Source organism: Ambystoma mexicanum, chromosome 8 (genome assembly GCF_040938575.1).
Source record: "Ambystoma mexicanum isolate Mex_15411 chromosome 8, UKY_AmexF1_1, whole genome shotgun sequence".
NCBI classification, from domain to species: Eukaryota; Metazoa; Chordata; class Amphibia; order Caudata; family Ambystomatidae; genus Ambystoma; species Ambystoma mexicanum.
The window spans coordinates 302,237,438-302,253,027 of NC_090929.1; the positions used below are offsets into that span (position 1 = coordinate 302,237,438).

The 15,590-nt window shown below is 43.4% G+C and overlaps 1 protein-coding gene across 1 annotated transcript in view; it reads right to left on the reverse strand.

Moving 5' to 3' along the window:
• Nucleotides 1-1,046: 1,046 nt before the first annotated feature.
• Nucleotides 1,047-15,590, reverse strand: part of ARRDC1 (arrestin domain containing 1) — a 568,041-nt gene continuing 553,497 nt past the window's right edge. The window contains exon 8 of the mRNA XM_069609715.1: nucleotides 1,047-3,082. Within this exon, the coding sequence (XP_069465816.1) occupies nucleotides 3,018-3,082 (65 nt within the window). The 3' untranslated portion in view covers nucleotides 1,047-3,017. The remainder of the gene's footprint in view (nucleotides 3,083-15,590) is intronic.

Consider the following 15,590-nt stretch of genomic DNA (forward strand, 5'->3'; position numbering starts at 1 on the left):
CATCTGCCAGACTGAACCTTCCCCTGACTAGGCAAACATGCCATAGGCCTGCACAGAACGCATCAGCAAAGGGACATTGGAAATCCGCCTCATTCAGGTTGGACTTGCTGCATCACTTAAAAGGAACTGGAGTGGCAGGAACTCTTCAGAGATAACCATCTTATTTCAATAATCTTGAACTAATGGGTCCTTTCGCTAAACCTCTCCTCCAATGACTCACTTCATCACTCCACCTTACACTGCCCACACAATAGAGTGTAACTAGTCACTCTAGTCCTACCACTGCCCCACCCCCAAAACAACGGCTTACCAGGTCCTCACAGTGCCGACTTCAGATGAAACTTTGACTCTCCCATCTGGATAAAACAAGCCCCCAAGTGGGTGTTCCACTTCTCACCTAAAATAACGTACTCGGGTGTTCGGCCGGCAAGTATCACAGCCCTATGGACCACATCTGCCTGTCACTATCACAATGACATCCCCTCTCTATTCTAGAAGGGCCATTCACAGCGAGGCCAACATGAAAGCGGTAGTCTATACAAGACCACTTACGCTGTGGTTTTAGTTATCAGATTTGCAGATGTGCTATACAAACATTTTCAACTCCTGCATCCAGGATTCGAACACTGCAAAACAGTTTATTTTGAGCAAATAAAAGATTTGGAAAAAGGAACAAGGCATGCATGTGTTGTAAAACTGTGGGAATTAGATTCAATCTTCTGTTAAACATTTGTCTTTAATAAAACGCCATTGTTTGGTGTGAAAAGTGACGAATACCCATCTCTTCAGATACTAAAACTGAGTCAGTGGTCCATTGTTTGTTTTGGGGGAAAAGTCAGGACTAAAGAACCTTTCTGATGGCAAACATGCGCTTCATAAACAATCGCACCACATTGTATGGCCATCAATGCAACAAGAGTATGTTGAGTCTTGCTAAACAAGCGTTGATCAAGTTATTTTTTGTTCAACATTTGAGTTATTTTTATTTGATACGCTGTAATTTGCTGCTTGACAATTTTTAAAAAAAACAAGGCGGCTCACTCAACCCAATTGGGCATATTATATGCAAATAATTTATTAAATACAATCATCAACATTTTAGTTTAAAAGATTACAGTAGATTTGTTTGCACATCTAAAAAATTGCCAATGTTGAGCATTACAAATCAGTTAATGAGGCTACAACTCAAAATGAGGTTGTGGTTCCACCAAAGCACTCTGGTACTTTCAGGGTGCAGAAACCTTAACACCATCCAGGTGTGAGGAATGAGAGTAGATCCTATTAAATCAACATACACGGTATCATTGTGTCTAGGACACAGTATATAGATTAAGGCTTGTAAGTGTTGATGAAGGTCTGGACTTTCAAATACAACTTGGTATCAGTTCGCTTCAGCAAAAGACTGCACAGAAAGTGTCGTATATACACGCACAGATGCATACAAAGGTGCTTGAACCCTCACTTCATTTTGTCTCCAATACCAGATCTAGCAAGCAACACTGCATATATCTGAAAATTACCGAACTGGTATGACGGGCGAGAGACAAATTGGATGGAAAAACACAGATACTCACTAAAAGCACTCAAAATTCATCAAAATCGGCGGTCGGAAGCATTTGCAAAGGTTTACTCTTTTGAAACCCAGATTCAGAATTCTTATAAGCGACGTGTACCCGAATAAATGTGGTTTTATACAGCAGCACCGCAGGCTTTTCACAGAAAACTGATTATTTTCACTGAATTCTTCCTAGAACTGAACTTTTATGGGCTTGTGCAATATACAGACGCACATTCAGCATAACACGTAGACATGAGGGACTTCGGACAAGCATACTGTGATTCAGACACCAAATAGGCATTGGTGACTAAAGTGAGGATACTTTACACTAATTAGCAGCTGCAGCAAGTGAGGCCAAAGCCATAATAAGCTTTGTTTTTTTGGTTCAGGGCTTTCTTTAAAGTGCAGGCGATAAACATTACTCATCTTTATCTAGCATTCTTTGGGAGCCGGAGTGACAAAAGAAGCACAAGGCCATTCTGGTATTCATCAGTGAGTTAAGAAATCCAACAAACTAAGGTGCCGGATTCCTGACACTTAAGTCTGGAAATGTCTGAAAAGAGCCAATATGTCGGGTCGAGCGGGCCCAGTTATAAATTCAAACGTTATGTACACCTGCCACTGGAACACTATGAACGGCAATACGGTAAAAAGTCTGGGGATGAAGGAAGGTGGGGGATTGCTATGAACCTCAGTTTGGACTGGGCTGTCTGACACTAATAAAAGAAGAATGTTCCGTTTTCAGCAAATCCGTGATCCCTCATAGCGGTAGACGGTTTAGTGGGTGCAATACACCAGTCACAACTCAGAAGAACTCGTCTTACATTACTGTACAGCAAAAACTAGTTGAAAGATGAACGTTAGAAATACATATGTAAAAACACAATTTCTCAAACAGCCAACATTACATGAAGCATCCCCACTGGACTGAACAAATAGGCAGAGTTTGGGATGTGATGGTAAAAACCTTACTTGCAGCGGAAACAAAAAGGATTATCGTAATCCAGTTATTAAATATTTAAAAGTAAAACAAAAAAGACAATTGAACTTAAAATGTATCCAGACATGAATGTTCGGACTGGTCCGTCTCTCGACAAGATGATACACAGTGATTCAGTAGTACATAGTTTTTTCCTTTTTAAGGCATCATGTGTGCTTAATGTTAAGCAGTAAATAAAATGTCAACCTACAGATTAGGGCAATTGTGCAAGAAAGTCTATTATAGAGACAGCCCAATTTAACAGCCATGTTGGTGTTTGGGGTTCAGGCGTTTTAACCTCTACTCTCGCATCCTTTTGTCCTTTTCATGGTTAAAATTTGAATGTCTGAAAAAAATATCCTCCAGGGCCGAAGCACTGAGCATGTACCCTATTGGCATGGATGTCTGATGCCTTCAGCCTCTAGCCTGCAACGAGCAGATTGCAGGCATGCATAGTGTCTACCACACAGATCCAGCTTCCTAGTTTCCATTGGTAATGCTTGAATCCGCACTGCTGCAACTCTGTTCGTAAGATGGAGGAGCCTCTGCAGAAGAAACAAAAGGGGAAACGTGTAAATGACAAAAGATTGCTTCACTCCAGTCCTCCCAGCTTCCACATAATACTAAACAAGGTTACAACCACCAAAGTGGTTCTCTAGCACGAATACCAGCAGTGCAATGTCATGGACTGAATATACGGTGTCATAGAACAGTTTACATATTTCAGTTGAAAGCCTTGGTATATGGATGTATAAGGATGTACGAGCCCCGCCGATGTACAGTCCTTAAAAACCCTGAGATTTGTTGTTGTAAAGAAGCACAACAAACAAAGCAATACAACTAGGGGAAAACAAGTAGTCACAAGGTGATCAGCATCGAGTGATACACCAAGATTAAGAAAATGCGCAGGATGGGCCAAAATAATAAACAGGGAGCAAAAAACACACCTGGGCTAACCCCTTTCTGGAATACAGCTTCTTGTCCAGACTCGAAATATTATACTTTGAGCCCACCATGGTCCCTCTGAAGGTGCATCTCTGGTTTGGTCTTTTCAGTCCTGGGCTTAAAGGGTTTCTTGCACACTTGGTCTACTTGTGTTTTAGGTATCTCACACCCTTTGTTTCTGTCCCTCTGGGTTTTAGGGTTTCATGCACCCTTCTCAACATCAATCTCTCTGGCTTAAAGGGTTTGACATACCCATCTCCTGGCTTGGGGACTTTCATTTCTTTTAGAGGTCTTCAGTTATGGGCAGGTGGTCTCCTGGTGTTAGGAAGAGCCATGGCCATATAGGAGAGACTCCATCCTAGAGGGAGAGTTCTCCAGACTTGACTATCTTTAGGGTCATGCTCTCGGCCTCCTCCATCTCCAATTCTCAAGTAGCTTCGGTCTCAGGCTTGATTACTCGTCGCACAAAAGACCTGCCTAAGGGGCCAACTAGGCATGCTCAAATGTTCCTAAACTGCCTATGGGTCAACTTCTCAATTGTTCCCGACCTTTTCCAACCTCCTTCCACTCCCCCATCATCACATTCACTCCAACCCTCTTTGTACCCTTTCAACCAACTCCCCTTAATGTACCCCCCACCTCCCATCAACAACCTCCTGACAAACGTCAACCTACTCTGGGTGGTTTCTAACCTGCTCCTCTCTATTGCCAACCTCTTCCTGATTCACTTCACCAATCTCCCATCAGCAACCTCCTCCTGATGCACTTCAACCCTCTAAAATCACCTTTTTCTCCTGTGCTCTCAACACCTATTTTCCTCTTCCAATCTTTTTGGCCTCCATCCTCTTCTGTGTTCTCCATATTCACAACTCAGCTCCTCTATACGGCTCTTTCTCCAAACTCCCACACCAACCGAGTGAGCTTATGGTCTTTGGCCTTGCCTTCAAGCCTCTCTGGTGAAAAGGGACTCAGCTGGGATGGGGACTGGCTCTTGAGCTCCTGCCCAGGGATGGCTTAGAGCTCTAATGGAGGACTTGGGATTGGCTTGTCAAACCCCTTGGGCTGTTCTCTCTGATCACATGGTCACACACTGGCCCGCCTTTCAGCCTCATGCTGGGGAAGGGGGACCCTGGTGTGTAACTTGAAGCAGCTTGTGTGGGGCTTGGCTGGTGACCCCCCCACCCCTGAAGATTGCTTCCAGTTTGGATGTCGGAACTAGTCCATCCTCTTGGGTGGTCATGTTAGGTTGTCACACCCTGGCCCTGTAATTGTTTCCAACTGTACAAGTGTGGAGGCTTTGTGCATTGGCTGGCTGCTTGTAGAGTTTCCAGTCCCAATTGAGGTCCCCCTTTCCTTTACATGAATTTCTGAACCTGTGTGAGGGGGGCTAGGCGTGAAGGTGCTACTGATTCTGCAGGAATGCAGTTAGTCAACTTTCTTAAGAGTGTCCATGTGCCTCTCCCCAGCTACACAGAGTTAAGGGAGAGTGACTGTCGGTTCTGGGCCCATCCACTGGCATGGGAAGGTGTCCAGCCCAGTTAGTAAACCCTTGTAAATTCCCAGAGTTAGATAGTTAGATAGAGGACTTTACTACAGTGTGTACTTATTAAATACTCATCTTAAAAACAAAAAAAGTAAAAAGCCATTTACTGGCATATTCCAACTTTTAGACCTATAATATAATTTGCGGACGGTAGTCGTGTGCTGTTGTGCGGGTCTGTGTGTTTTTTGTTTTGTTGTTGCAATGTAGTGAGGTTTGTTGTGTTTGGTTTGGAGTTTGATCGGTTAGTTGGCCTCTCTATCCTCAATTGAGGCACTGAGCTTGTGTGGTCTCCCCATGTGATGTGTGGGGGCAGCACTTAGGTCGCTTTCACATCTGGCCCCAACCTCCACCAGTCTCCCTCACAACCCATCTGTCCTCCCTTCCCACTCATAAGGCCAGTAGACCTTCCCATGTCCACAACTCGTATTATGTTTACTTTGAAATAACAGAGTGAAAAAGTATTGCTCAAGACGATTTATTTTCAGTATCAGATTGAGGGCATTAATTAATCATCCTCTTTGCCTTTCTTGGCAACGTGCTGGGCAGGTAAAGTCAGTGGTGTATTGAAGCCATTGTGCATCATTCACAAAGTATTTTAAAGACATCAATATAGCTGCAGCATGTAGCAAAACATTCACAAATGATATGGGATTCTGTAGGGGATTTCCCTGGCCAGCTAATATCTTCACTAAGGGAAGACAATGGTAGGTAATCTCCCCTCCAAACTGGAATCTGACCAGTCTATTGTTCCTGCAAGTGGCACAGCAGTATCAAACCGATACCATATAGAAGGTTGCATTTCCTTAACAATGCTATGGAATTTGAACATTTTTACTCGACTGCCTAGTCTCGATATGCCCAGATAAATGTGATTCTGTAGCATTCCCCTGCTCATTTAGTGGCGACAGCGGTAGGGGCTGAGGAATCACATCCAAGCCATCAAGAAAGGTGTGAGGGGGCGAGATATAGGATAACAAAGTTCCCACTTTCAATAAAGGAAGGCTAAGGCAGATGTATAGTTTAAATACTATGTCTTTCGAAGGTAGGTAAATGTATGAAGAACTTTGCTTTTATTTGTACATAAACAAAGTCTCAAGTCTTAATGGGGGAAGTATTGATGTCCAACTCTTTGGGTTATCTGCAGTGATCTAAAGGTCAAGGGCTCACCGGGGTTTGGTAATATCAATGTTCAGCAATGGGGTGCCACAGTCATCTAATCTTTACTTCACCACAGAACATTACTACTTTAGGCTGCAGGTTTGTAGATTTGGGAAACATTGATGGGTTAAATGGGCATGATCCTGATACAGGTCTGGTCCTTTACAGCCAGGTGCTCTTTGGACTCTCTTGGAAGAGCAGTCAGGGTCTCTGCTGGTTTCCGATCTGTTCAGATGTTTCCAACTGGAAGAGTCATGTTCAAATTTGATTAGGAACTGCAGGCTGGCAGATAAATTGGGTCTCAGGGCGTGTGTAGCACTGGGATCAACCTTTAAAGGATCATTCATGATGTGTGAGTGGATGAGTTCCACAGACATATGAGGTTTGGGTACCATACACTGTAGATGAAATCAGGCTGAGGCAAAGTTTCAAAACCAGAGTGGTGCAGCAGAAGGGCTATTGCAACAATGCAAAAAATAAGGGAGGTACTTAATGTGTGACCCGGGGTGGGTTAAGCTCAACCTTCGTGTTGCTTTGATTGAGGCTGCACAGCTGTCAAGTAGGAATTCCTATTTGGGGGTTCTGCCATCCATTTCATGGGGCACCCACAATTTTGCCCCACCCACCACAGATTAGAATATCTGACCTCTTTTTAGTCAGAGGAACTCTACTGAGTCCCACTGCAACTGCAATCCTTTGAATATTTTGTTCAAATGGTAGCCCATATGGCTGCCAGCACTGGGGTGCATTTAAGCACACAATTTTGGCCCTAGGGCGATTATATCACCTTAAATCGGATTTAGAGGGTAGGCTGGTTGCAGCTGTAATTCTGTTTTGGCTTCCCCAGGGGTGCAAGCAGATTTACCGCATTAGGAACACAATGGATCTTGCTGCTAGCCACCTGGGTACCAACATTTCTTTAAGTCCTGCTTTTCACAATTTTGTTTTTAGGCCATTACTTTGTTTGGGGAAATCATGATGCAGGCCTAAAATAGTTGTGCAAACATGGGCTCACTCAAAACTATGGCGATTTGGACTGGTTTAGGTCCAGTTCATAGCCATAGACAGGCCAACTCACAGACTGTGTGGGTGAACCTGGGCGTTTGGCAGTTTGTAGGTCCAGCATGTTGGCTGGTTGACAGTGCATGATTGGAAGGCTAGCTTAGACCAGTCCATGAGTGTCTGGATATAAGTAAGGGAGGACCAAATGCTTCCTCAATTCTGGAATTTTCCCATGGTGTCTGTAAGTTTACTTACCTGCTGGAGGAATTTTAAAAAAAATCCTTTTAATAACTAAGAAAAATAGAAAGCCTGAACCCCCAACCCCACCCACCCGGTGGTTTTACTTGCTTTTCAGGGAGCTTTTTCAAAAGCGGACAAATTAGGATTTCTGACATGCAACCCCTTCCAAATGTATGTTTGGGGGGCCTAGGAAGTAAGTAGAAGGGCGTTGCAGTCGGTCTTCTTGGTCAACATGCTTTGGCTCACCATGACACTGTGGAAGGCTCAGTTGAACCACTGCTGAGCAATAGATAGGCTTTGTGTCTGTCCTTAAGCACCTTTGAAGAACAGCCTAACATTTTGGTTAAAAAATAAAAAAAATTCAACCTTTTGGTAATAGCGACAAATAGAACCCGCCCCCCCCAAAAGAAATAATGTAAAAAAGAAAACAAGGTTTGCTTGCTTTTCAGGGAACTTTTTTAAAACTTGGAAAATTTGGATTTCTGACATGCAACCCCTTCCAAATATTTGTTGGGGGCATATGGAAGGAAGTAGAAGGGCTTTGCGGGCAGTGTCTTGTGCATGGCTTCAAAAAGCCTTGGCTCACCATGACATGGGCACATTCCAGACATATCCCTGGAGTGGCAAACAACTTTCCAGTGGTCTGTCCACCTTTCCTTCCAATACCTTCTTGAGCATCTTTATCCCTAAACCCACATATCTACCCACCTTTGACCCTCCCCTAGCACTACGCAATGTCTGACCACACTGATCCTTTACCTCAGACAGGCTAAAATTGATTAGACACCATTACCTATGGCAGTAGGTGCTACACAAATGTAAGATAAGCAAGCTTTTGCTGCAATTTTAGGACCAAGTCTGGTCATACTAGCTGGGGCCGTGTGTCTTTCGGTTCTCGTTTTTTGCTGCTGGACATACATCAATGGTCCTAGTCTTCCCTTGGACCTCCACAGCGTATGGGTTGGGATCCTCGTGAGGTGACCATTTCTGGGCCACTTTATTGCAGTCTTCCCAAACTATCTCTGTGGTCCTGTGCCTTAGAATGGGAACCTTCTGTCTCTCAGATGGGTTGTGGGACACCACAACCCCTACCACTGCTGTTAGTCTGGCCCGTCCGGGGCCATAATTTTCACCTCCACCCTGGTTTCCTCCATGGGACCATTTTCTGCTGGCTGGCTGGCCCTCTTTGCTCAACGAACCAAGCTCAATGCTTTGTCTAGTTTCCAAATCTTCCTGGAGCCATCTTCACCATTTTCACTCCCAGCTGAGCTGATCACACTCCAAGGAAGGCCGATTAGTCCCCATGGTCATTGTTGCTGCAGAGTACACGTCTCTGGGAGACTGGATCCTGTAAACCACCCTGCAAGAGAAGATTTTACTCACCAGGTTGTTTTGTCATTCCTGAGCCATCTTTTTGGAAACTGCCACAAAGTACCTACTTCTGGGCCCCGGATGCGACAATTATTCAAGACGCTTACCTTGGTGTCCCCTGTGGTCCATGGTCAAAGAATCTGTTCATTTTGCAGGCCCTCTGAAACCGCGTTTTGATGTTCACTTGCACTGACTTGAATCCTGCTGTGCTTGAGCTCCTGGGTTGTGAACTATTCTTTAGGTTAACGAGTAGATTCCAGGAGGGATTTTTTAGTATACCAGTGTTATGTATTCTTTGGGGGGGGCAACTATGGGTATTAAAGGCATGGTCTAGTAAAAAGTTTTATTGTCCCCACGGGTCGGCCATATTTTTTTAAGCCTATGTGGCTCGATTTTAGAAAACTTTCCTATGGACCTTACCCGAGTTTTCGTCCATTAAACGCACACGAAAACAAGCATCAGGGAGCCGCCATTTTCTGATAATCCTATCTTTTCCCCGATCGCCCTGGCTGGCCTGCTTTTGCGGCACTAAATCAATTCCCCCGCCCCTGAGCCTGACATTATCAAAACATTCATTTTCCCCGCCTCTGTGACGTTACTGTGCTGCGTAGGCAAACGCGCCCAGTCGTCTTCTGCGCGACTCCACACAGAACCCGGAAACCAACACAGATCAACTCACAACACAGCGCGCCACAATTCGGAATATGAAACTGTACTTTAAAATGAAACAGCAACACAGTACATTTGGTAAAGTACATTTATTTGATATTAAATGTTTAGAGAATATTCAGCAATTGCCATATGAACTCCGAAAGCCATTTATTTTCTTTTATCTGTATCCGCAATAACTGCTCCGTTTCATCTTGAGTCACGCGCTGTTCCTTTATGGTACACAGGGTGTTCATTTTCGTAAAAAGAATCACTTTGGAAGCACGGTGAACCGCAAGGCTATTCCATCAACTAGGCACTAGTCCAGCCTAAAGGTTGATATGTTGCTTCTAGCCACTAGTACAGCGTAAGGGCATGTGGGCCCTTGGCGATCGTCCCATAATATGGTGATCGTGCTCCAGTTGTTGACACGAAGCTGCAGGTGTCTGCTGAAGAATCCATCCGCCGGTGTCACAAACAGATGGCAGTGGCAGAATGGGATCAAATAGCTGTTATGAAAACAAAAAAATTATAATTAGTCTCGCTAGCCGAACTTCATTAATATTACTCATTTTATTTATTACGGCCGATCAGAAACTATTTGCTTGCAAGGATAGTTCAATGGAGTATGTTCGTCTCTAAAATCAATGCGAAAAGTAACGAGATAAATCGAGGCCAACACACAATGATAAACGACAGTTAGTCTACATGCGTGAGGAATGATGGGATATATGGCATGGCATTTGTAACGCGCCTATACTCAAGTGTTTCTAGGCGTGGCGAGGCAGGTGGGGAACAAGGGCAGACAGACAACGATCCTACTAGGCCAGGTGTCTTTCTGATCGCGCATGGGGAAGGGTTGTACATGGTTAGTTGAATACAAATTAAATAATAGGGCCAGCTGGTGGCAAGTGCAAGGTAAATGCCGGGAGAAGGGGCTGAAGGATACAGAGACAGTCCCGTAGTGCAGGTAGGTAGTGCAGGGAAAAGTGGCTGGGCCAAGGACCGAGATCGGTGAGACCAGTGGATCTGCGTGCCCATGTGCCCACTACGAACACGTTTTACTTGCTTTTCCTAGCTCTTCATTCATCCATTCATTAAATCTTCATTCCGGTATAAAAGCGGGTAAAGATTTACTTACATTATATTTGAAATTTCCATTGTGTCTCTTCGTAATGCAGTCTGTAAAACGGACCGTGCTCTTGACAACGATTTTTCGTATACTGAACTAAAATGAAACTCGGTCTAGTTTCTGAATTTTCTGCCTTATCGTCTTACGTTATTGCGCACTCCCTTGAAATGTAGTTCTTTCGGCATAGTCCCTGTCTCAAGGTCAAAAAACAATAAACCCTTATACTTTCAGTGCGACTTGTGGGCCTCATCTGGGCGCTGTCATTCGCATTCTTTGTTTGCAACATCACGTAGTATAGGCATCTGTGAGAACTTGAAGTTTAGAATCCGTCTATGTAGTGCGCCTCAATGTGCAAATGCGAACTGGCTTCTCTCCCAAATGCCACGGCCCGCTTGACTGGCGCGTTCTAAGTGCCCCAATTTTGTCCCCGTTGTCTGCGAGCTTTGCAGCCCAAATTGAGACATTTAATTTTTTGCGGAAGGTCAGGGAAAGTATAAAGTACCACAGGGGTTGAGTTAAAAGTGAGATTTATTGTTTGTTTTATTATTTGCAATACGCAAGCCTCCCCTCCGTTAACAGTGCGCAGCATTTACATTTACATGAGATGAGACATGAGAAAAATATATACATACACATATGTGAGGTGAATGGAGAGAATTCAAAGATGACACCCAGCTTGTTCGCCACCCATGATGGTGAAGGTAGGGGTTAGGTTTACAGGTACACTGTACAATAACATTTATTTACAAAAAGACAAATCGTATTGCAATTATTTAAACCAGGATTTGTACTTCACAATCAGCTGTGCTTCTGGTGGGCATGGCACAGTCGCAATGTTCGGTGGCAATGGATCACTGCTCTGCACAGAAAAACGTCCAAAATTCCATATCTGTGCTTCTCTAACACAGCAACAATAAGGCCTTTCACAAAGTCGAACTGCATTTAATCAGACTGGTTTGATCACCCATTGCTTACTTCGTTTTGAAAACACCTTAGTGTAGCGAGGCATCCTTACTTTACCCCTAGTCCTAGATTGTTCACGTCCGACATTGCTGTTATGGGCCAAAACCGCTAGTAGAGTGCGATGTTTCATGCCCCGAAAGCTAAAATGCAAGCGCTTTGGCCTGTACTTTAGGCACATATTGTGGAACACCTCCAAATCTCCTGTGTGACAGAATTCTGTCAGTCCTCTCAAATCTCTTGATAGAGTTTTGTCGAAAACAATCTTCTCAATGGCTTTGTGTGTCGGTGAAGATGGAATCAACCACTTCTTCTTCCGAGCCGCCTCTGGGGACAAAGGGCCATGTTCACATTGGTGGAAATGTTCATTTGCTGTCCAGCGGTGAACGATGGTACAGTGGTGCATCAGTGACCGCCATTTTTCAAGCAGTATTTCCACTGACCCCTCACAAGTTTTTGAGCTCCACCAAAGCTGGTTGGTGATAGAATGTGACCACTGCAAAATACTTTCAAAACCTTTTTTTTCCCTGCAGCCGAGATTTTCTTATTGATTGATTTAGCAAGATGCCATATGTCAAATTGATGTTTAATATGTGGGATCTGCTCTCTCATTGTCTTGGCAATTGAAACGTGTCTATGCATGGCTATGAGGTCGATGTGCATTCCCCTTGATTGTAGATATTCCACTGATTTTATAAATCCTAGTTTCTCCATGGCCACTGAGGATGTACATTGTGTTACCTGCACGACCACCGAACTCACAATTTTCTTACTATCCATGTCCTGAAAGTTGTAGGTGCAGTACTTGGCAGAAAATCCAGGGCTGTCGCACTGTCCATCGCCGGCTAGCCTGAATCGTTTGCCTTCGAATGTACTTGCTAGAGACAATTGTTCAATTTTCCAAGCATCACTAATGGCCGGAAACAGATAATCACGTTGGTATATGTAGTACAGCGCTTTAGAAATGAAATGGAGTCCCACAAACTGAAAGAAAGACTAACTTTCTAAAACTGGAGCCACTAAAAAGTGATGCAGCTGCACACAGTAGATTGCCTGCTGGCAGTTTCCCCAGCATCGGTTGTGCAGACCATGAGAACCTATGATTTAATCTACAGGCGGCATTTATTTTGACGTTACTGACTTTTATTTGACGAGTCACATTAATCAATGGCTTCCCACATACTTTCCCTCTAATGGAATGCACATATTTCAGCATACTTATAATTTTCATCAAACAACTGTCGAATACAATGTATTTGCTCTCTTTCATTAGACTGTCATCCTGTGTCAACGTTGATTCGGCCTTTGACGTTGTGGAGATTTCAACACATTGGAAAGTAATATCGCTGATATCAAGTTCTGATGCATCTATGGATGCTGCGGCTGGTTAATTCTCTGTCATTTCGACATCTATTACTTCAACATTGATGGGAGAACACAACAATGTCGACAGGTTTTTTGGTGGCAAATTTTTGGCGGGTGTAGATTGTGTAAATTGATCTGCAACTACTTCAGAGCTATCTTCAATACATTCAATAACATCTTCTTGTGGTGGTGCGGTCGCACTGTAGCTATGGTCCAATGCAACACTGCTGTAGTCTCCAAACACAGTTAATTCATGTTCTGGCCATTGGACATGAGCATCTCGAGCCTGAACACGCCTCGCCTCAATTAATAGTTCCTCCATAGTGTACACGGTCTGGCAAGCCACATCTCTCATTCGCTTCACTGTCTGTGTGTGTATAGTTCTGACACCCACGGGTAACTGGAGGAGAGATTGGAAAAGGGATGTTCAGTTTAAACACAAGATGGAGTGTAGTAGCATTGACTGGAAAAAAACAAAATAGTCCCCAGCACAAACATTTTTTTAAAGTTATGAACCGGTTGTAACTAACCTTTTTTTGTTTTTTTTTTCTTTGCAACTTTGACTCGACCTTCAACATCTGCACGCTGTAGCTCCGATTCGTTTCCGCATGTCCTCCCTTCCTCTTGCGCTGCAAAGACTATTTTCTGTATCCGCATAGACAGCACGGAATGAGGCTCCATTGTCTCCCTGAAACATAGTACTTTCATTACTATGTATCAAAATATTGTTAGCATAAAACACACATGAGGACGAACACACAGGTACATCTCAATAGCCAAACACGATTTAAACATTGTGTGCAACAATCAAACGACCAGTATTCGACCAGTGATGATCTATTTCGATGGAACTGTCAGTATCCATACCTCTGGCTCTGCATGGACTGCCATGAATGGTTGTATTGGAGAGGAGGCATCCGCATCTCCCTGAAACACAGTACTTGCATTAGTATGCTTTTAAATATTGGAAACACAACACACTTGGGGTCGACGGCACAGGTACATATAAAGAGATAACCGCAAATGATGCATTGTCCAAAAGAATCAAGGAAAATCTAAATATGATCACATTTCATCGACTTTTTTCTCCGATTTATTTACATCTGCATCATCTAAATTGGATGTTGTGATTGTAGTGGAAGCTTCGCCGTCTCCCTGAAACACAGCACTTGCGTTAATAGGGAAGAAAGTATAGCAAATGAAATCACGTTATGTGATCACGCATGATGGAGCTGTCATTATCCATACCTCGTGCTGCTGAAGAATATCTATGGATGTTGCAAATGTAGTGCGCACTTCCGAAAGCTGTTGCGCCGATTCGTATACGCATGGTCCCGCTTCCACTTCCCCTGGAATTACTTGAATGTCAGGCTCTGCATCAAGTGCAGGGGTTGACGCTCCATCAACTGCCTGAAACATAGTACTTGCATTAGTGAGGATTACAATAGTGAAAACATACCTGGGGGTCGACAGCACAGGTACTTATCAACGGCTAACCACGAATGAAACATTGTGTAGAACAATCAAACAACAAGAATTCAAGCTCTGATGACGCTCGATGGAGCCGTCAGTATCCATACCTCCTGCTGTTGAAGAACATCTAGAAATGTTGTAGATGTTGCGGACGCTTCAGCATCTCCCTGAAAGACAGTACTTGCATTAGTATGGATAACACTAATTATAACTGAAAAACACCAGTGGACGATAACTAAGGTGTATATCAATTGGAAAGCACTACCAAACATTCGGTAAAATGATTACACGATAAAATAAAAATATTACTTGACATGCATAAAACAAGTCTGTAGCGGATTAGCCTAGTAAGATTACCTGATACACGCTAGAGGTGGTTGATAACTGCGACCACATCAAGGATGTAGAATGTTCTTGCTTCAGATTCAAGGGATAGTCAAGAAGTTGTAAAGGTAAATTAATGATTGATAATGAAATGCCAATATTAAAAATAGCCATGTAAGGCGACAGAATACTTGTAAAATGCTCAATACAGCACAGTTCCCTGTTCCCATATATATACATTGCGTTTGTGGGTTATGAAATTGAAAAAGAATATATTGGTAAATGTCATTATTCAAAAAACTATACACTCATATCAATATCGAAATTACTACAAGGGATAGAACACCTACAATATCAATTAATCCGTTCGGATACCTACACACTACCGCAAGGCCTAAAGCTAAATCCGGACACTTGACTCACCGGTGGCGGAATGTGGACGAATAGAGTGGGAATAGCGTTTGAGCAATTTCCTTGTCGTTCGCCGTTTATTCTTCTTTGTTACCCAAGATGTTGTGTACATGTCCAAGGAAAAGTGCCGGCTGCAGATGCAGTATTGATCACCCCTCTTGTCCTGTAAGACTTGTTGGACTCTACTTTCCAGCTCATCCAGTGGATATCCGCAATGTCTGACCCATTCTCTTATTCCATCAACAGTTTTCGGGAATACATGCATTTTAGTGCCTTCAGATTTCGCATGGGTCTTCGAAGGGCAACCGCTAATCGAACAGGCAGGCATTGTTGATAAATCTGAAAAGTAAATATCGACATTATTATACAATCTTCAAGAATAAAGATTTGATACAAAAGTAAATGAATCATACAATGATCAATGCAAGGTTTGTTTTGGTCGCAGGAACTATACCAGTTCATTATGTGCGGCTTAGTATTT